The sequence below is a fragment of the Ictalurus punctatus genome, chromosome 16 (assembly GCF_001660625.3).
Source record: "Ictalurus punctatus breed USDA103 chromosome 16, Coco_2.0, whole genome shotgun sequence".
In the NCBI taxonomy this organism is placed as follows: Eukaryota; Metazoa; Chordata; class Actinopteri; order Siluriformes; family Ictaluridae; genus Ictalurus; species Ictalurus punctatus.
This window is the reverse complement of record NC_030431.2, coordinates 2,912,421-2,934,789: the sequence shown is the minus strand read 5'-3', so window position 1 is coordinate 2,934,789 and position 22,369 is coordinate 2,912,421. Positions and strand designations below refer to the sequence as shown.

Below are 22,369 nucleotides of genomic sequence, written 5' to 3'. Positions count from 1 at the left end.
TGGTTTATCACTCAAAGAACACCATACCCATGGTGAAGCATGGTGGTGGCAGCATATGGATCCAAAAAGACTGAGCGCTTTATTACAAGCAAAAGGTGCTTTAACAAAATAGTAGTTAAGGAGTGTGTATACTTGTGCAACCAGGTTATTCTAAGTTTTGTCTTTTCCTTTTATTTGACCTAAAACATTTAAATTAAATTTTATTTAATTAAAATTTTTTATTCAATTAAATTTTATTTAGCCCTAATGAGCAAGTCAGAGGTGACGGTGGGAAATTCCCTGAGAAACATGAACCAGATTCAAATGGATGTCACCCTGTGCGCATGGTTATAAATCATTTCTCTTCTATAACTGTATATTATAGAGTCAAGTAGTGCTAAGTGTTTTCGATAGACTTTAACTCTTTTTAACAGAGGCCAGAAAATGGAATTTGCACCTGTTTTGGTTGTGCACGTGTTCAGCCTTGAATTTATTTGTGATGTCATACTCCACAGTAGTGGTTAATGGCTCATATGAAAGTAGACACTCTGGGCTTTAAGAATGTGCAGTTTTTCATATTTATTTCCTTTTTTGCCTAGCCTACTAGGTTTACATGTTATAATTTTTTGTGGCAGCTGTATACGGTCTTTTTCTATCAAAAAATCTTTAGTTGTGCAATCTGTTTTATCTTTTATCTCTGTACCAATGTTATTATGGAGAGATGTGATTTGTACCCTCTGTGTTGATACCAAGCCTTTGCTTCACTGACTGTCTTTCAGACACAAAGGGTTGGCAAGTTCAGGTAAGGATATGCCTGGAAATGGAGTCCTGATATACTGTTTAATATTTAAACCCCTCGTGTGTCTTTGTACTGGGCAAAGTATTGTGTTTTGCCGCCAGAGCCATACCGAGCCTTTGTTCTTTGTCCTCGTTTCCCGGTGTTTTGATCCTGCTCTCGTACTCGTTTCTTGGTTTCTTGTCTCTGCCTGGATTTGCTCGTTTGCTCATCGCCTGGCCCTCTGCTTGTTTTTTTGACTACGTTTTTGCCTATCAATTTGGATTCGTCTGCCTGTATCTTTAACAAAAGCTTAAACTGCACCTGCATCCGTCTCTAACCCACATAACATGGCACTATTCCAACGAAAAAACAAGCTGTAATTAGATATTGCCAATGATTAACAAGTAAATGCCAATTTAATAAATATATATCTTTCTATGTTTAATCCTACTGGTGCTTAATTTAAACCATAAGGACAAATTTCTTTGGACGTAATAGTACTCTTGTCACTACTCTGACATGTTTGTACTAGCATGATGATGTTTGTAATGGAGAATAAATATAACCTAATGTAAAATAAAGCATTTCTGTAAGTGGCTCCTGATACTTGTGTCTGCAAACCTTTGTAAATATAAATGTACAAAAAATCTTTCTGTTTCCCATTACCCCGTCATGATACTCTACACACAGAAACCCAACAGTGTTCTGACTAATCTTATAACAGACTTGTGGTGATAAAATAATTCATTTGTTTATGTTGATTGGAAATGTCTGATAAGTCGATTCCCATTCTGCCGGAACGCCAGTGTACAACAAGAAAGGGTTAATATGAGCATCATTAGAGCTTCAACTAGTAGTCTATCATATCAAACATATCAAAGTTATCAAATGTTCAGACTTAGACAGGTCTTTAGCCCTGAGATCATTCAGATGTGCATGTGCTAGGTTTCCCCAGGGCACCTGTTATTCATTTCAGGAAAATGATGAATCTTAGTGAGCCAAGAATCTTGGTGAATACTGAAGAATGAGGAATGTATATTACATTCAAGCCTGTTTTGAGAGTGTTTCACAAACGCCTTCTTCAACAGAGCTTTAATGATGAAGTTCTAAGTACATCTTTGTTGACTTCGTCCCAAACTGAGTCTTCTATATGTGCACTAGGGACTGATAATGATACAGCCTCCAGGTCAGACTGTATTGCACAATCACCAACTGCTATGCAGTTCTATACATCATTACTTGTTAACCGAGTTACACCAGTTAATTTAGACATGTACGTATATGTCTGTGTTTCTCAGTGTGTGTGTGTGTGGGTGGGTGGGTGGGTGGGTTCTCAGACACATGCAATGCCATCATGAAATGAGATTTCATAAAATTAAAAAATTAAAAAAGCATTTTTCGTATAAACTTAAACGTAAACCTTTTAAATGCAATTGAAAAAAAAATTATGTACTGTATACCAAATTAATTCCCATTTCTTTCTTTTGTGGGTGCACTGAAACTAATTCATGTCTTCACTTGATTTTTTTATTTTTTTTCTCTTGATAATTCTGCCCAAATCAAATGATAAAATTTCAAATATGGCTGTTCAAAGCAAGAGGAGGTTTTTTTTGTTTTTTTTGTCTTATTAACTTCCAAAAAAGAGGGGGAAAAGAAAGACCGGTGAGGGAGTGACAGTTTAAAGCTGCTTTAACAAAAGTGAGAACAAGAACGAACTTGTCTCACTGCATTAGGGGGAAGAATAAGCAGATTTTTAAAAAAGTATTACGTGTCATTCATTAATAGATAGGCTAAAAAATGTAATTGTTCACAAATTGCTGTAGTGTGAAATGAATAAAACATGGGCTGTGATGGTATAGGTAAATAAGCCAGTTCAGGGTGTGAACAGTAACCGTCTTCAAACCTGTAAATGTCTAAACTGACGTGGATTAACAGCGTACCCTCTGGTGTTTTATTCCATACTAACTGCATTCTTAAGATTTCCATTGCTGCCTCAACAAACCGCTCACCAGTTCAGGTATTTCAGGTGTCCAAGCTCAAGCGCAACTTGAGACCTAATGCAACTTGAGACCAAATATGCAAAAACACCTGTTTTTGCATATTTGTGCTGTTGTGAGGGATTCTTTTCAAGAACGACCCAAGAATATTATTGAACTGGAGTCCATTGCTCATGAGGAGTGGGCTAAGAGTCCTCAGGAAGCTGGTGTCTGGCTATGCATCTCGTATGCAGCAGGTCATAACAGCAAAAACGAGCTCTACTAAGTACTAAAGATGCTTGCCATGAAGGGGTTGAATAATTTTAATTAATGACTGGAGAAGTCATTATAAGTTGCATTTTCAGTTGAATTTGGGGAAACCACTTGAAGCATTCGTTGTGTTGAACTATTTCAATCGCTTTTGTTTGATTTGTTCATCGCAAACAGCTGAAAGTCTGTACATTTTGACAATAAACATGATTTGCACGTGTTCCTGTCTTTTTGAAGCGATGTGAATATATTTAAATTTGTCATTCCGATTCTGCGTCTAAAGTGTCCGTAGTGTATGAATGGGTGTGTGAGTGTGTATGTGATTGTGCCCAGCGATGGACTGGCACCCTGTCCAGGGTGTACCCCGCCTTGTGCCCGATGCTGCCTGGGATAGGCTCCAGGTTCCCCGTGACCCTGAAGAAGAGTAAGCGGTAGAAGATGGACGGATGGATGAATTCCAATTCTGCTTGACTGTCTCTTAAATTAAATCTGACTCCAATTATGAAAACCTCAATGTTGTATTTATTTCTTCGTTATTTATATTATGATACTTTTGATCTCCTATACTTGATTAATTCTGATTTATTCTATACTGTACATTGTGCTCGTTCATTCAGATTCCGTGTCGAGTCTCGCGCCGGCCGTGTGCGCGGGTCACAAACTTGCCAGTCTTGGTCAATAACCAGAGGTAATTGACTAATACTATTGAGACGACCACCCCGTGCTTACCCTTTCCTAAATAGTACTTTATTAATCCCTTTAGATAGTAACACTTAGTTATAGTAACATTATCTCTAGTCAGAGGTCATGACCACTAAAATCTACAGAGATAGACCAATAATATCTAAGTTAAATTAGCTTTATATAATCATGCCATAGTTTCCAATGTACACGTTAACTAGAGTAAGATTACAATAACCAGAGGTTTAGACTTCCCCCTATTTAGACTTGGTCCATCAACTTTATGTTGTCCTAAACGGGTATTTCATATCGAGCCTGTACTCTAAGTACACTTAACTAGAGCCAAGTCATTAACCTGGTCTCTTAGTTCCCTTAGTTAGTAAGACTTCATTACAATATCATTATTTCTATCCAGAGGTCATGACCACTAAAATCTACAAAGATAGACCAATAATATCTGAGTAAAATTAGCTTTATATAATCATGCCATCATTTACAATGTACATGTTAGCTAGAAGAATATTACAGTAATCAGAGGTTTAGACTTCATCCTATTTAGACTTGGTCGATCAACTTTATGTTGTATTAAACGGATATTTCCTAGTGAGCCTGTACACTCTAAGTACGCTTAACTTAATGCCAAACTGTTAGCCTGTACTAACCTGGTCGCAGATTTGCTGTAACAAGGACTTACGGTAATTTACTAGAGACAATAGTTTCAGAATAATTCAGAATATAATCAAGTCTAATAATTTATTTAACTATGAACACATCTAAATCCAATCTCCCGGGTCAGACATTTCCTAGTCTCCACTGAGCCTGATGTGCTAATTCAGATGGAGATGCTAATTTTGTGTGAGAGAGAGAGGTTGAGTATTTGTTCTCGTAGCAGTTCTTTGTTCTCAGAGAGTAGTTCTCTCTGGGTTCAGACATCTCCTCACCAGGCTTACACTGCCTACAGAGTGCTTGCTATGTATGGTGTAGTCTTCAGACTCTGTGGAGGTGAACAGATGAAGTTTACCAAGCACACAACGCGTAACAGGGCTTCCCTAAACCGTGCAATTACTCATGCACCATTGATAACCAATACTTGCATAAAAATGTTGTGAAATAAACTCCACGAAACAAAGGTTTCAGCAGTTAGATCTAAACACAATCCCTGCCCACTTGCTTTTACAACATTCTATATTTAAAGACTGCAGGTATTTGCTTTGCCCTTAAAGCAATCTTAATATGAATAGATTATATGGATACTCCCTTTAGGAAGGTAACTAAGGAATCATGTAAATATCACTATAGATGTGTCACAACTTGTCCTTGGGGTTTATTTCAATTTCTCTTTGCAAATTAGCAAAAAATTGCTGGTGAACCAGGTTAGTGGAAAGGAGTGCACTGAAATGTTTATTTCCAAAAATACTGTTTCATTTTTTTGTTGTTGTTGTAATTTCAGGAACAGAGAATCTTATAAGGACACAAAGTTCAGGAGATAAAAATGGGAAGAACTGACGAACATAATGTGTATCATCCAGTTTGTGTATCAATGTTTTTCAGGTCATTACATGAATAATCCTTTGTTTGGGTGTTAAGATGTGAACGTTGCCTTGCCTGCGTAACTGTCAAGTCTCACGGTTTAGCCAGATTTGTGCTGTTGCAGTTTTTTTTTTTACACTCCGAGCATGCTGATAAATATTTGGCTCAGAAACCTATTCCATCCAATCTGCCATCCAGTCTGACTAAAACATGAATGCCCAGAGCCAGGTCGTATAGCTAGTCTCTGAATGTGAATGTGATATACATACTGTATAAAGAGTATATACATCGAAACGACGTATCAGATAATTCAACTGACTTGCTCATAAAAATATTTTAAAAATCATCTGTCACAATGGTCTTATCGTATTAGTAAAACTGGGCAGAAATCTATGGAATTATGTTACAAAACAAAAAAACATCTAAAAAAGACCTTTTCACAACACAGAAGCTACATATCATGTAAAATCAAGTTTAATCCAGTAGAAAATGATGCTACAGGAAATCTTTTGACTGTGTGCCGCCATATTGTTGGTCAAGGTGGATGTTCCTGAGTTCCTGACTTGGAATTCCGAGTTGTATGACTGCTCTATTGCACTGGAATTACTAGGAATTTCCTACACGGACACTCAGGATGGCCTCTTCAGCCCTGAGTTTAGCACATGATGTTCAAAAAATCACAATGGTTACTTACTGCATCAACAGTAAACAAACAAAGCAGCACTATTTTTTAAAAAGAGTTATACTGTATATACTAGTGTCTGCCTTCGAGCAATCAACAGACAGACATATTCGCTTGTTAGATCTATAATATTGACTATACAGCTCACTCATCACAGTTAGCTGGTCAGATCGTTACTAACAAAAGATATCCATGGAGGCGTCCATGTTCTTTCCCCCTTTGTAGCTCGAAGTCACCGAGCAACCTGCGCTAAAGGGCCTAGATACACGAAATCATTTCTTGCTGAATGGATTGCAATGGAGTTTGGCTGTATAGAGACGTCAAAATTAGAGGAACACTATACATTTTGTAAAGCGTGTATGTGTGACGTAAAGATGGGGGACTAAACTCCTTACTGAGAGCGACACCAAGTGTTCACATAATGAACTGCAGTCGTTAATAAAGAGAGACTATAATTTTGATCAAGGGTTTTTCAGATTTTTGGGTGAATCTGTGCCTAGTGTAGCCTCAGATTCCTGTTCTTGGCTGATAGGAATGGAACTCGATGTGATCTTCTGCTGTTGTAGCAGCCTATCAACCTCATGTTTTCACATGTTGCACATTCTGGAGATGCTTTTCTGCTCACCACAGTTGTTGAAAGTGATAGTTTCCGTAGCCTTCCTGTCAGCTCCAACCTGCCTTGAGATTCTTCACTGAGACTTCTCATCAACGAGGCACTTCTGCCAACAGAACTATACTGTATAAGACCGTTTATATGTCATTATGACATACATGTAGATTTCTTTTATAAATCTTAAAAACCGCACTACAATTTTCCTTAATTTTTTAAAAATATATATTCAGAATAAGAAATCTCAGTTTCTGTTCAATCCTGCCAATAATTAGAACATTAACAGAGAGAAATTTCACCAAAATGTTGAATATTATTGGATTTACATGAATTTTTTCCTTCTTCATGTTTTATGGTTTCACAATTTCTGCCAGGGGGAAAACTTGCAAAACATATAGTATTTTCCATACTGTCATTTTATATTATTTCCGACTTCTTATGTCAGACAAATGACCTCAAAATTTTGCCATATTATCTCAAAATTCTGACTTATTACCTTAAAACTATAACTTGACTACAACTTGAATAAAAAATGGCCTCAAATAATTATTTATAACCATATAACAAAAGGATATTCCAACAGACTTTTCTGTAAAAGTCTTTCTCTTGGAATTATCATTACAGTGAAGCAAATATTTAAATCCTAACATTATCAAAAGAATATGGTGTTTTTTGTTTAGTTTATTTTGTTAAGTATACAAATTTATGCAAGTTTAATTAGACAGTACTTCATTTGCATAAATACATATATTTGTTTCAATAAAATTTACAATACTTGTAAGACTACCAGCAATCCATTTTTTTAAATGACCCTTTTCACCTGTAGTGTCTTGCTTTACTAAATCCAGAAGGTGGCGATAATGAGTTAGAACACCATAACTCCTTAGCATTCACCGAAAGCCGAAGAAGCGCGTGGACAAAGCGGACGTGGATTTTTTTCAGCTTCCTTTCTCTCGCGCAGCTCGCCGAAAGCCTCATCATGGTGTGTACCTGAGCTGAAATGACCCAAAAAATAATGTATTTATGTAGCAAGTCAAAGCGTGTAGCCAAAGATGAGTGATCGATGAGGATGAAAATAGTCGCGAGGAATAGTAAAAGAAGTGTCGCGTTCAAATTTAACGCTTTTAATCGAATATTTCGTCTGTGCGAGGTGCGGTTAGCATTTAAGCTAGCGAGTTGAGGCTCGCGAAGCGTGCACGCGGCCCGTGTTGGAAAACCAGTGGGCGCGTGGAAAACATATTTAATGACTGATATTCTATTCATAATGTGTGTGGTTTATTTTATTTTAGGGTTGTGTTACATAACCCTGGCCCTTTAATGTCTTTACAATGTACACACGGTAGAGTTTGGTGCTTTAACACACTCGTTTGAAGTGTGTTCGTAATATAGTGTTATTAGGGAACACAATAAGTTTTCTAGCTTTGTTGCTATTTATTTTAGACGATAATTCTTTCATTTACATTTCTTTTATGTTGTATTTAACATTAACTAAGGCTACCAAGCAGTAGATGTCTGGGGAAAACATCTGAAAGTTGCTAATTGATGTGTGTTTTTCAGCCCCATGTTTTCCATTTTAGGCTTTTTAGACATTTTACTTCAGGTGTACTTGCTTTTAGTAAAGCCCAATTTTATTTTGTATATTTTGGACTATAAGTCATTAAATGATGTTTCTTTGATCTGTGTCTAGCCACCCAAGGACAGCAAGCAGAAGAAGGATACGTCCAAGGCCAAAAAGGACAAGGATCCCGTCAATAAATCCGGAGGCAAAGCAAAAAAGAAGGTAATAATACTTTTCTTAATGTTTATTCTAACTCTGATGTTGCCCCGGATGCATTTCTGAAGTTCTATTCCACGGTGTAAAGATGTGCACACGGTCTTCTAGATATGATTACTGCTGCTGTAATCATAAAAACTGTCCTGGAATCTTATCGCTCACAGCAAACACCTCTTCGATCCGCTTAATGGTTCTTCCTCACTTCTGGCATGTTTGTATCTCTGTAAAGCCGTTTTGTGTTTCTCTCTCTCTCTCTCTCTCTCTCTCTCTCTCTCTCTCCCCCCCCTCTCCCCCCTTTGTCTGGAGCAGAAGTGGTCCAAAGGAAAGGTGAGGGACAAGCTCAACAACCTGGTCCTCTTCGACAAGGCGACTTACGACAAGCTGTACAAAGAGGTCCCTAACTACAAGCTCATCACCCCGGCCGTGGTGTCCGAGAGACTGAAGATCAGGGGCTCCCTGGCCAGGGCGGCCCTTCTCGAACTTCTCAGCAAAGGTACAGCGGGGTAGAATGCGATACGAGAGAGAGGGAGATGGTGTTAAACCGTTTGTACGTGCAGAACAGGTTTAATTTTTTAAAAAAACAACAAACCAGGCAGTATTCCTTCACATGTACAAACGGTTCTTTTCTGAAAATAAGTCGTTAAACCACGTTAACGCTGAACAGACGTTTAGACACGCCCCTCCGATGAAGCAGGTTTATTTATCCAAAATACGGATTCTCAATATGACTAACACAATTGATGCGCTCAATCGTAAGTGGACATCACCTTTTAGCAAAAACAATCCAGTTGAAAGCTTTGTAGCTAGACAACTAGGTACCTTCTCCTGCTGTTGCTATAACGACCGACGTCAATATCCAACCAAATCTTGGTCCGTCAATTTGAAAACGACTTACCTCCCCCTCTTCCTCTATCTTTAGGTATGATCAAGCTTGTGTCAAAGCACAGGGCTCAGGTGATCTACACACGCAACACCAAGGGCACTGATGAGGGAGCACCAGAGAAAGAAGCATAAAGAGGTGAACGTTTTAAAGATTCATGTCGTTTGGTGTGTGTTTTTATTTATATATAACACACACTTTCGCATTATAATGTGCAGCTTGTTCTCCAGTTGTACTAATCCAGTTTATTTATTTATTTATTTTTTGTTCTTTCTTTTTCAGGTTGCTCTCTGGCTCATCAATGTGTTTTGTATAGTTAAATAAACAACAAAAAATTGATTTTTGGTCTTGTTTGAGTTTGTCAAATTGTGTGAATGTAAAAACTTTTGGCATGACCTTCGCCTTCATGTGAATGCGCGATAACCCGATTGGTTATGTTTAATCCTGTTGGGTTTAATTGTGTTGGTTGTAGAGAAAACCTCACTTACCACCTACCAGTCTGATTACAAGGTCCGAATCTAAGCACAATTTATTTTATATACTTCTGGTTCGGCTTGCTTTTGTGTGTGTGTGTTTTGGGTTGTTTTTTTCCTCACTGCGTATAATTAAAATAAACCAAGAGGCAAAACAAATTGTTTGAGGTGCATGTAGAATTGAAGACGCACATGTAAAACACTTATTGGTCTGAAATACTGGTAGTTAAAACTTGGCTTAAAAATCAGCGGAGCACGTACAACACAGAGGCAGCACTAAATAGTTATATTAACAGTAGTGGGTGTAAACATCCAATCATTACACCCCTAATTAAAAAAAATAGTTTAAAAACATTTTATGCAGTTTGAGAGTTTTTTCTCCTTCGTCTGTCGTTTTGACTTAGTTTAGCAGCTCACATCTACAAGGAAGTGCTATGGCCCTTGTATCGATTCAGAATTTTTAAAAAACAGTGCTAGATTCTGATTGAGCGCTCTTAAGTGGTCTCAGACCTACCTGAAGAACATCACGGAGATTAGACTAACCCCTGCACCATTGGAGGAGTTTTGGACACTTAAATTTGCAAGAAAAAGTTTGTGTACCCTTTGGTGTTACCTGAGTTTTTGCACTGATGACTTGTAAAATGTGCTCTGATCTTCTCCATGTCACAATTACAGACCAAGACAGTGTGACTAAACTAATAAAACATACGTACAGTAGTACTATTCGGGTTTCTATTGAGCATATTGTATAATCATTCACAGTGCAGGATGGGAAAAGTAAGTGATCCTCTCTGTTAACAGCTTTTCTCAAGAACTTCTCGGAGTTCTTTGAAGTGAGATGAGTTTCCCTTTAAATTAAGACAGTCTGGACAAGTCTGCTCTCAAAAGCAGCTAATTAGTGTGAAAAAGCTTCAAAGGCATTTCTAAAGCTAAGTCGATTAACTATATGACAAATTGTGTACAAATGGAGGAAGTTCAGGACGGTTTCTTCTCTCAGTTGGAGCAGGTGTCCTGCAGGGTTCACTTACTTTATCCAGGCTGTACTGTGAATAATTACTCTGTGCTCAATAAAGATTTGAGAAATACTACTGTGTGTGTGTATGTGGTGATGCAGTCTTTTGAGCTTGTTAATAAAGTGAAGCGCTGGTTTAATTGCTGTAATATTTCACCAGTTCCAATAAGACTGGTTTGTAGATAAATCTAATATATTTTTAAATATGCCTTTTTTTCACCTGGAAACGATAAATAGTAGCAACTTTTGGACAGCCATGAAAGTGTTGCAGTGATGGAGGGCACTTGACCCTACAGCTGTGTCCATTTCAATACAGACTCCATTTCCCAGAGTGCTTTGCACAATCCGGAAGCCACCAGGAGTTCAAGCAAGCCCTGCACCTCCAAACAGCTTCTGCAGATAAGGACATGTCATAATCACAAAGTTACGTCTTAATATTCCGTAGTAAATGAATGAAATAGTCTGTTCTGTTCTGAAAGACGAAATAAACACAGTTAACGCGTTACTTTCCTGCAAACATCCGTGTCGTTTCTTCGGCGCATGCGCAGTGAACGCTGCCTTGCCTCGACAGGACACAATGTAGTGACTTGTTCTAATTTTGTTCTTCATGGATGTTTAAACGCCTTACTGAAACATAATTTAAAAATATATACATAGTTTGCAATATCCAGCTAGATAGCATAAATGGCGAATGAAAATGTTAAGCTGCCAAGACATATTAGGCATGCTAACGCTAGGTGGCGAAATCGCTTCCAGTAAAGTTTTTATTTTATTTTATTTTTATCCTACATCATGAGTGCAGTACATAGGAAAATATAAAAAGAAATAACAGAATATACATATAGGAATTTTTTGTGTGTTTACAATAAGTACTTCCTGGTTCCAAGTATAAAAAAAATAGGGTACGATTCATTATAGCACTTTCATCAAAATGAGAAGGGGAAAAAAAGCAGTAGCTGTAAGCCAGAATGTGGACAAATTAAAATGTTATCGATTTAACTATTATACAATTCTCGTTTACATGTTATTATGATTCGAGAAAACAGTGGAAACATCACTGAACGGTTGAAGAAAGTTTGCACTGTTTAACAGGTCGTAATGGAGATTTTCAATAACTACACTAAAATGCTTCAAGACTCGTATTCTTTTTTTTTTTTTTTTTTTTGCATTAATATGTAAATCCATGTAACATCTTATTCTCCACATCATTTTCCATGAATCATCATTTTTAGATTATTAAAATGTCCATTTTAGTGTCACACAACATTCACTCAACCCTGTGGCATGAACACATTCAACCTGATGGAATATTTTTACACCGATCAGCCATAACATTAAAACCACTGACAGGTGCAGAGAATAAAGTTGATTCTCTCGTTACAGTGGCACCTGTCAAGGGGTGGGATATATTAGGCAGCAAGAGAACAGTCAGGAAAAATGGGCAAGCGTAAGGATCTTAGTGACTTTGATAAGGGCCAAATTTTGATGGTTAGATGACTAGGTCAGAGCATTTCCAAAATGGCAGGTCTCGTAGGGTGTTCCCAGTATGCAGTGGTTACTACCTACCAAAACTGGTGAACCGGCGATAGGGGGGGCCCTGTCCACCATCGAAAGCACCAACAGTGGACAAGTGAGCATCAGAACGTGAAGAAGGTGGCCGGGTCCATGTGCGTCGCTTACCTGGGGAGGAGATGGCACCAGGATTCAATATGGGAAGAAGGCAAGCTGGCGGAGGAAGTGTGATACACTGGGCAATGTTCTGCTGGGAAACCTTGGGTTCTGCCATTCATGTGGATGTTACTTTGACAAGTACCACCTACCTCAACAATTTGGTGTGCCCATCCCTCCCACTAGTATGTTTTCTCTTTCTCACTCTCAGACAACCACACACACACACACACACACACACACACACACACAATCAATTCCTACTGTAATGTAATGTAAAGATGTAATTATTAATAATAATTAAAAAAGGGGGCTAAATTCAGATGTCTGTATTTTTAATGTGTTTTAAAGACATCTTGCAAAAGGGGGGCCTCAGTCAAATGTTAATGCCATTTGGGGGGACCATGCCCTGGAAAAGTTTGGGAACCCCTGTTCTAACCTATGCAGGTAGTTGTAGAGCTTTATGTTTTATGTATACATGGGTGTGTTTGTGTCATTACTAGGCCTTTCATTTTGTATGGGACAGTCTTGGGTGGAAAAAGGTAAATACGCGTATAGGGTGTTAAAACTTGGTGAACCAGTTATTTTCAGTCCTGATGTTAAAGTAAAGAAAGACATAAACAACAGTTCATAAGTATATTCATGAAGGGATTACACTGATGGACACTGAACTGATATTCACACTACAGCTGTCACATCGCTACACTACACTAAACCAGCTGTTTCAGTGAACCTCATTTCATTAACCGGTCGACTAAATCATTATTATTAGTAGTATTAATATTGATCTAGAAGTAACTGTATGAGGAAAGCAACTATGACATAGAATATTAGTTTAAATATCTTAGGTAGTGTTTCCAATATTACATATCTGTGAGTTTGCTTTCAGTATGTGGTGTGACCTCCTTGTACAGCAATAACTGCAATTAAATGTTTCCGGTAACTGTTGATCAGTCCTGCACGTCAGCTTGGAGGAATTTTAGCCTGTTCTTCAGTGGGATTTGGGATGTTGGTGGGTTTCCTCGCATGAACATGAAGATCGTGAGTTCAAATCTCAATACTACCAACCTGCCACTGTTGGGCCCTCGAACAAGGCCCTTAACCCTCAACTGCTCAGTTGTGTAAAAGTAGATAAGTCGCTCTAGATAAGGGTGTCTGCTGAATGCCATAAATGTAAATGTAACTGCTTGTTTCAGGTCCTTCCACAACATTTCTATTGGATTAAGGTCAGGATTTTGACTTGGTCATTCCAAAACATTTTACACTTTACTCTTCTTTAACCGTTAACCATGGTACTACCACCACCATGTTTCACAGATGGGATAAGGTTCTTATGCTGGAATACAGTGTTTTCCTTTCTCCAAACATCACGCTTCATTTAAACTAAAAATTCTATTTGTCTCATCCATTCACAAAACACTTCTCCAATAGCCGTCTGGCTTGTCTATGCAATTTTTAGCAAATGCAGCAGTGTTCTTTTTGGAAAGCAGTGGTTTTCTCCATGCAACCCTGCCATGCACACCATTGTTATTCAGTGTTCTCCTGATGGTGGACTCATGAACATTAACATTAGCCAATGTGAGAGAGACCTTTAGTTGCTTAGAAGTTACCCCGGGTTCCTTTGTGACCTAACAGTCCATTACACGTCTTGCTCTTGGACTGATCTTTGTTGGTCTCCACTCCTGGGGAGGGGAACAATGGTCTTGAATTTCTTACGTTTGTACACAATCTGTCTGACTGTGGATTGGTGGTGTCCAAACTCTTTAGAGATGGTTTTGTAACCTTTTCCTGCCTTATGAGCATCTTTTTCTGAGGTCCTCAGAAATCTCCTTTGTTCATGCGATGATACACTTCCACAAACGTGTGTAATAAAAATCAGACATTGGCTGATCTGACAGGACGCTCACTCAGACCTGATTGAAATCACCTGACCTTCAAATGAACTGCCAATACTAGAGGTTCACATACTTTTACCACTCACCGATAAGTATAATATTGGGTTTGGGTTCTCGTTGTCATTTTAGGACTTGTGTGAAAATTTGATGATGTTTTAGGTCATATTTATGCAGAAATATAGAAAATTCTAAAGGCTTCACAAACTTTCAAGACCCACCGTATTTACAATGACATTATTACACACATCATTCAAATTCAACTACAGAACATCTGTTTGCATTTTCTGGAACAGCAGCTGCCAAATTTAAAACACAAAGTTAATTTGACATTTCATTTTCAATGCCTAAACTAGTACGAGTCTGGCATATTGCAAAACTAATAGCAAAATTTGCGATTGCACTTTTTCACCCCTACACTACAAAAATAAAATACCTTTGCAATCCTGTTTGCATCTGAATTTTCACTGTCAACAAGGTAGACCTGTCAATCAAACCTTGTCAGAAATGCAATGTCAAATACAGTGAATATATAAAGTGTAGCTACACATCCCTGTTAAAATGGCAGGTTTTTGTGAAAAAAAAACCCCCAAAAAAAACCATATCAGATCTTTTTCCACCTTTATTGTAATACATCATCCAACAAAATTCAAGTGATAGAATTTTGGCAGACCTAATACGTAGGTCTGTTTGCCCTGGATATACTTGGTATTGCACTATTCCACTCTTCTGGGAAGGCTTTCCACTAGATTTAGGAGCGTGGTTGTGGGGATTTGTGATCATTCAGCTACAGGAGCATTAGTGAGGTCGGACACTGATGTTGGCGAGGAGGCCTTGGGTGCAGTCAGTGTTCCAGTTCATCCCAAAGGTGTTCAGTGGGGTTGAGGTCAGGGCTCTGTGCAGGACACTCGAGTTCTTCCACTCCAACATTAACATGCCATGTCTTCATGGAGCTCGCTTTGTGCACAGGGGCGTCGTCATGCTGGAACAGGTTTGGGCCTCTTAGTTCCAATGAAGAGAAACAGTAATGCTAGAGCATACAAAGACATTCTGTACTATTCTGTGCTTCCTACTCTAGGGCAACAGTTTGGCGGTAAGAACCACATATGGGTGTGCTGGTCAGGGTTCCACATACTTTTGGCCATAGAATGTAACTGACTCAGATTGGCCAAATGGCTAAATCTGACTCATTTACATCATAAATTCTGATGTTGATTAATGTGTGTTTACCTCGTTAAATAAAATTTTAAAAGTTATTTTTTATTTCTATTTGTTCTTACAACCTTTTGATTTACCTTCTTTATTTCTACTATAATCCAAAATTAAAGCAACTCAAAACAACCAATGCGGTTGGTTACCGAACACATGTGGGTCTTGTGTTTTTCAGAAAGACCAAAAATGTTAAACTTGTAATTGTTGTGTCACAACACGAGACAAAGGATTTACACATCCGAGTCTTACATATTTCCAAGGACATGGTAAGCATTTTGTCTGTTTTGGAAGCAGCACTCAAGATGAGGGTTAGACCTGGGGCCAGCATCTGGGCTAGATTAAGACGACCGTCACGGGAAGCTGTAGCTAAGAGAAGGTTCGGAAATATTCTGTGCTAATGATCGAATGGGTGAGTGGTATTGGTGAAACATCATTCGTGTCAATTGTCAGTGTCAAACTAATAATCTTGCCTGTAAATGCATGCCGACACCTCGTAAACATCCACCTCAAACCACATCCAGTTCTTCAGCGGTGTCACATAAACCAGGTGAATGATCACAACCACTTTTTTTTTTTTATCTCTGGGCAGTTTGGTGTGACTCCACCCCCTTTAGGCCCCACCTCTCAAAGTTTGATGGTGGAATTGTAGAGGAAATCTCTGCAAAAAAAATTATAGTTCTATACACACACACTGTCTGGACAAAAGTATGTGTATACCTGACCATAACACCCATTATGTGGTTCTTCCCCAAACTGTTGGTAATATACAGTTGTCTAGAATGTCTTTGTATGCTGTAGCATTAAGATTTCCTTTCACTGGAACCAAAAAGCCCAAACCTGTTCCAGCATGACGACGCCCCTGTGCACAAAGCGAGCACCATGAAGACATGGCGTATTAAGGTTGGAGTGGAAGAACTCGAATGTCCTGTACAGAGCCCTGATGTCAACCCAACTAAAACACCTTTGGGATGAACTGGAACACCGACTTCGCACCAGGTTTTCTTCCCAGAAATCAGTGCCTGACCTTTTGTGCTCTTGTGGCTGAATGAACTCAAAAGCCCCACAGCCACGTTCCAAAATCTAGTGGAAATCCTTCTCAGAAGAATGGAGGTTATTATACAGCAAAGGGAGGACCAACTCAATATTAATGCCCATGGTTTTGGAATGGGATGTTCAAGACTCAGATGCCCACATACTTTTGGCCATATAGTAAATGGTGACTAAAATGGTGAATTTTATTTAATTTTTTGATTATTCATCCTGTACTCTTCCAATTTGAATTCAATAACATGATCCCACCAGAGTGCAATTCATTGTAAAACATTGTATTTAAGAAGAATATTTTTTGTGAGATAAACATCTCATTACTCGTTAGCTATATGAGCCTTAACTTAAGAAACAAAGTTCAGACACTGAACATTTCTTTACCGATTGCTAAATGAATTCAGTTCTCCTTCTTGGTTAAGATAATTGTAACTTTACAATAATTTTTGAACTTATCAGGAGCCAGATACTGTGCTTAAAGAATGAATGGCTTATCACGCATTGATTTTTCTACTGTAGACTATGGGCAAAGTTCAAAGAGACAGCTGTTCACATCAACAACTCACCAAAGTCGCGCAAAATCTCTTAATCGCACATGCAAACCATATTCTTATAATCCTGCTTACTAACCACACGCCAGGACTTATTCCACTGTAATAACACAGCGAGTGCAAACTATAATCACATGCCATAAAAATGCACTCTTTCATTACAAACTGGCATTCACGAGATGATTTTAAAATAATTCAAAACAATTTCGTGCAACTGCAATTTCACCAATTCGAGTAATTTTCCGCAAAAAAAAAAAGCCGTAGCAAAATCAAACAATTTTGGCCATAACAGTCACAAAAAAACTCTGCAAAATCCTATATGGACTGAATTATATGGAGCATCTGCCATACAAGTCCCTATAAATTACTAGATTACTACAGAAATTATAATATATTACAACCCCAATTCCGAAAAAGTTGGGACAGCATGGAAAATGCAAAAAAAACAAAAAAAGAGTCATCTGAAAATTCAATTCACCCTGTACTATATTGAAAACACATTATTTGATGGTTTACTTTGTGAATTGAATTTATTTTTGAAAATATACACTCATTTCTAATCTCTAAAACTCCAAAAAAAAAAAAAAAAAAAAAAAAAAAAGTTTGGACAGTCGCTTTCAGAAGTGGTTTTGGCCTTGCCCTTTGCGCACAGAGATTTAACCGGATTCCTTGAATCTTTTAATTATATTATGCACTGCAGTAGGTGAAATACCCAAAATCCTAACGATTTGTCTTTGGAGAATGTGTTGGATTATTCACTGACGCACCAGTTGTCAGATTGGCGAGCCTCGACCCGTCCTTGCTCTTGAAGGACTAGTTTTTTTTGGAGGCTCCATGTATATACAATGATTAGACGATTGCCTCACCTGTTTCACATCACCTTCTTATTTCAACTCGTCACATCGCTATTAGTCCTAAATTGCCCCTGTCCCAACTTTTTTGGAATGTTTTGCATGCCTCAATAAACATTTATCTTCAAAAAACTATGCAGTTGAGTAGGTAAAACATAAAATACCTCATCTTTATATGTTTTTGGTTAAAATATTACTATTATTAAATATCCTCATTTCTTTAGAGGGATACATAATAGTTCTCTGTAATCTTACATTTTTCCAGATTTTTTTTTTTTTTGGACAGAAGACAAACGTTTATATAGAAAACAGAATTTATTAAAGAATTTGCTCTGTACTTGAGCAATTTTATGTGTTGAAAAATGAAGTCTACAAGCATGTAAACAAATGAGGGTTAAGCAATGGGCTCTCTCAGTCCTGGGATTTGAACTTTTAAGCTGTTATTTTTTTAAAAAAGTTAAAGCTTTAGACACGATGCCGTGAACCAACATGATGTTAAACTAGTTACGATCAAGTAACTGTAATATTAACTTTTACTAGTCTTTTACGTTACATATAGAAGTATTACAGGTGTGTATCATATACTAGCGAGGCGGCGCTGAATCGAATCATTATACACTGAATAACGTAGTTGTGAACCCAAAGTGGATGAACATAAAAGCGGGAGAAACAGGTCTCACAAACAATTTTTATTGGCTCGCTTTAATCAAACAATACACAGAGATACATCTATAAACAATGAGCTGAAAGAAACTGTACATTTGTAGTTGCACATGTATATTGCTACTGCTGGTACTAGTGCTGTACAGTTTTGCCAGATCTTACACTCGATCATTAGACCCGGCCTGAAAAGGTGGCCAAGCTTTAACACGCCGATGCATTTTTAGCTTTGCCAAGGATTCAGTCTTGACCACATCTGGACAAGGTACCATTACACGCTGCGTATAAAGTCAAAGATCGTTTCACAGCTGCTATATAGATCTATTGTGGTGCTATCACAGGAAAGACAACGAAACACGTGATGATACACAGGCCTGACATGGAGAGCTCCAGTACTACAAAGTAGGTTTATTAAGCAGAATCGGTACAAGAATTAACATACAGTACACAGCTTACAAACGTTCTAAGTAATCTGCCTCATTATAAACAAGAAAACGATGAGTGATTCGCACCCCTCCCCGCCACGCACGCATACATAACAGGTTACACACATTCAAACAACAACAACAACAACAAAAAAATCCCTCATTGAGCCAATGGAATGTTAGTCATTTGGGCAAGTTGTCCGACTGTCTTTGTAATCGCCATGCGCAATGTGTTTGTGTGTGCGCGCACCAATGGCGTAACTCCTTCCCACTTTGAAAAGAGGAACTGACAGACAATAACTGTTCTGGATGTAGAAATGTGGGATGGGATGAAATCCCCCTCGAAACGCATTGTAGCTTTCATAAAAAATGTGTCTCTACAATCAAACTACTAAAAAAACTGCCTTTAGAAAATAGTAGATAAAAATATTCCCCTGAATTGTACAAGAAGAGAGGTACAGGGAGCACTGGTTCGAGACAAGACGTTATTCTGCTTCGTCGTCCTTCTTCTCCGTCTCTTCTGTTGCTGGTGCCTGAAAAGATCAAAAATACGCACAATTTACATCTGATTCTTTTCGGGGGGGTTTTTTTTTAAATACAAAAGGCAGATATTCTTATCAAATATCACAGGCCCGAAGGCGTACCTCATCGTCATCCTTTGCCTCGCCGTTCTCAGCAGGGACTTCCTCTTTCTTCTCCTCGTCGTTGGGCTTGTCTTCCTTGGGCTCCTTAGTCTTTTTGGGTTTGGCAGGTGCCTTCTACAAAGAACATGTCATTACCGATTAATAAACTATCAATCTCAGTACTTTAACAAGGAAGTAAAACAAACCGACAGGCTTGTTTATTTTTTTTGTGTGTGTTTACCTTTGCCTTTGGCTTCGGCTCAGCCTTAGGAGGTGCCGGTTTCTGAAAATCAAATAAAATCATGCGGTTTGTGGTTAAAAAAAAAACCACACAAACAAACAAAAAAAAAAACAGTTATTTGTACAAACTAAATGTGCTGGGTGTATTGCTCATCGGGTGGTTACTTACATTTACCAATCTCGCCGATCTCCTTTTGGGCTGAAAACACACACACACAAAAACATCAAAGGAACGTGTGAATTTGTGCCGTCACAAATTTGAGTAGTGAAAACAGCGTTCGTCTTACGATTCAAAACAAACTTACCTCACTGGCTTCAGTGTCATTGTTCGCCTGAAAAACAAAGAAATTTTAATCAGTTTAAATGGAGAAAAACAAGATGTTATACTTCTTGAAAGAAGAATAGAAACAAGAACTTTAATGGCAACTCAATGGTGCTCAAACTGCAAACACCGCCCCACCCCCTTCATATATATATAAAAACTAATGTTGATCTCAAAAGCCCGCCATTTTCTTGCCGCTGTGTGCTGATTGGCTGCCCGTGTGCGCACGAGGGAGAAGGAGGGAACTATGAACCCCGCCTCCCTTCCACACTAATCTATTCAGCAACGTTGACGATTTAATTAAAGATATACGATTAAAATGGCGTTTTGATACCGATTCTGATTTCCCCCCTTGCTTTTCATTGTTGCCAGGACATACTCGGATAGTTTGGGGCCGTTATAAAGGAAAGGAAAAGGCCAGAAAAACGACAAGAGTCGCTGCGGTGTGCAAGATTCGCCATTTTTACAACCACAGATTTGCACGAATTCACAGCTATGGCGACGAACGTGTATCGTCTATAAGCACATTAATACATTTATACAAGTAGAATTCACTCCCAGAGAAACACACGCGTTTGTTTTATTTTTAATGTGTTTTTCGAGAAAAAGAAAGGGAAAAAAAACAAAAAGCGGTCGAAGGGATCATACCAGAGACCATTGAGCTTTTCTTGGAGGAGCATTTCCATACAAGACCGTTTTCCAAAACAAGGATCGAGGTTTTTTTTGCATTTAAAACCCCAAAACACATACAAAACGATTCGTATACGTTCGAAAAAGCACAACGACCTACAATGCATGTAATTTTATTTATTTATTTTAAACGTGCATTTAGCTTATGAGGTTATGGAGAGGGAAGAATAAGTGAAAAGTAGAGATCGCCTCAGTTACACCCCTTTGTCTAGCTCCATGTATCCAGGGCTACTTCGTCCATTTGTAAACAGTGAGCATGAAAATAACCTGCTTCAGAAAAAACAAAACCACCTTCATGCACTTAACTGAAACAGAAATGCACGCGCTCGTGCAACGCGTTAAAGAAGGAAAACCCAAGTCCGTGCACACCGAAATGAAGCGCGTGGCAAAATCAAAACACATAAATATATATATATTTTTTCTTTTTAAACGTGCAACAAAAACGAATGCACACTGCAAACTTAATGCGAGCAAAGCAAAAACAGAGATATAACTCTCGAATGCATGTTTTAAAAGCAATGCATTACGGCACGTTTTGCACATTTACACCGATTAAAAGACAGATCAAAGAGAATTCCAAGTATCACACATAAGTACTTACTTTGCTCCTTTTGGGCATGGCTGCTTTTGAGGTGTTAAAACACACACACACACACACACACAAAAATAAAAAATAAAACCAGGAATAAGATACAAGAAGAGGGGGAAAGTAAGCAAGGCAAAGAGACTAAAAATAGCTAACAACAGTGCTTAGTTAGCTCGATAAAAAGACACACAGGTTTCAGCGCAGGAAGACGTTAACGTCCCATCGAAACACAAACTAGCTAAAACCGGATTGGATTCTCCCCCCTTTCCCCCCTCCCTCCCCTCCTGTTCACTTCATCATCACAGCACCGAGCTACTGACCACGCCTCCTGTCCGCCTCGCGCACTCACCCGATTGGTGCTCGAAACCGAACGCGACGCCCCTCTCCGCCTCGCGTGCGTGCTGATTGGCTCCCCAGGGCGACAATGCGATTTCAAATCATAGCAACGTACCTGTGTGGGTGCTCGCGTGTGCCAATCACTGGAGTGGTATTTGTTTCAGCAGTGACTCGTGTGTTTTAAAAAAAAAAAAATTACAAATACAAATGTGTTTGTGTCGAATTGATATATTTATATATGTTTTTTTTTAAATTGTATGAATTTTAACATTTTAATAATATGTAGTTTAAGTATGTATTAAGTGTCTAACGTGCATGAAGTCGGGGTTAAAAATGACCACAAAGGTGACAGAGGAGTGCAGGCGAGTTGTGTTGAGCTGCTGGGACCAAAATGGCGACCGTTTTGTGTGAAACAATTTACAGTCTCTCTCTCTCTCTCTCTCTCTCTCTCTCTCTCTCTCTCTCTCTCTCTCTCTCTCTCTCTCTCTTTTTTTTTTAACCTCGTGTTATGTAATTGCCCATGTTGTATATGAGGAAATGGCTCTACATGCCTTTGGCGTTGCTCTCTCTGTTCTTTCTTTTTTTTTTTTTTTAATAGATGAAGTATGCTGGTTTCAGAAGACT

The 22,369-nt window shown here is 38.4% G+C and overlaps 2 protein-coding genes across 3 annotated transcripts in view; one reads left to right on the top strand and one right to left on the bottom strand.

Moving 5' to 3' along the window:
• The window catches only part of rps25 (ribosomal protein S25), a 251,835-nt gene extending 242,336 nt beyond the window's left edge, over window positions 1–9,499 (top strand). Inside the window, exons 2-6 of one of the 2 annotated variants that reach the window (XM_053686559.1) lie at window positions 7,468–7,488; window positions 8,194–8,286; window positions 8,590–8,773; window positions 9,200–9,298; window positions 9,443–9,499. In XM_053686559.1, the coding sequence (XP_053542534.1) occupies window positions 7,486–7,488; window positions 8,194–8,286; window positions 8,590–8,773; window positions 9,200–9,294 (375 nt within the window). In that variant the 5' untranslated portion in view covers window positions 7,468–7,485 and the 3' untranslated portion in view covers window positions 9,295–9,298; window positions 9,443–9,499. Of the gene's footprint in view, window positions 1–7,466; window positions 7,489–8,193; window positions 8,287–8,589; window positions 8,774–9,199; window positions 9,299–9,442 lie in introns of those variants that run through there. The other variant, NM_001200292.1, reaches the window with a different exon arrangement.
• Window positions 9,500–18,537: 9,038 nt separating this feature from the next.
• si:ch73-1a9.3 (non-histone chromosomal protein HMG-like) lies at window positions 18,538–21,669 on the bottom strand. The gene is made up of 6 exons (XM_017489917.2): window positions 21,425–21,669; window positions 20,117–20,143; window positions 19,981–20,010; window positions 19,813–19,854; window positions 19,593–19,706; window positions 18,538–19,481 (listed from the first exon to the last, which is right to left on the bottom strand). The coding sequence occupies exons 1-6, from the start codon at window positions 21,440–21,442 to the stop codon at window positions 19,434–19,436; spliced, it is 279 nt and encodes a 92-aa protein (XP_017345406.1). The 5' UTR covers window positions 21,443–21,669; the 3' UTR covers window positions 18,538–19,433.
• Window positions 21,670–22,369: the final 700 nt, after the last annotated feature.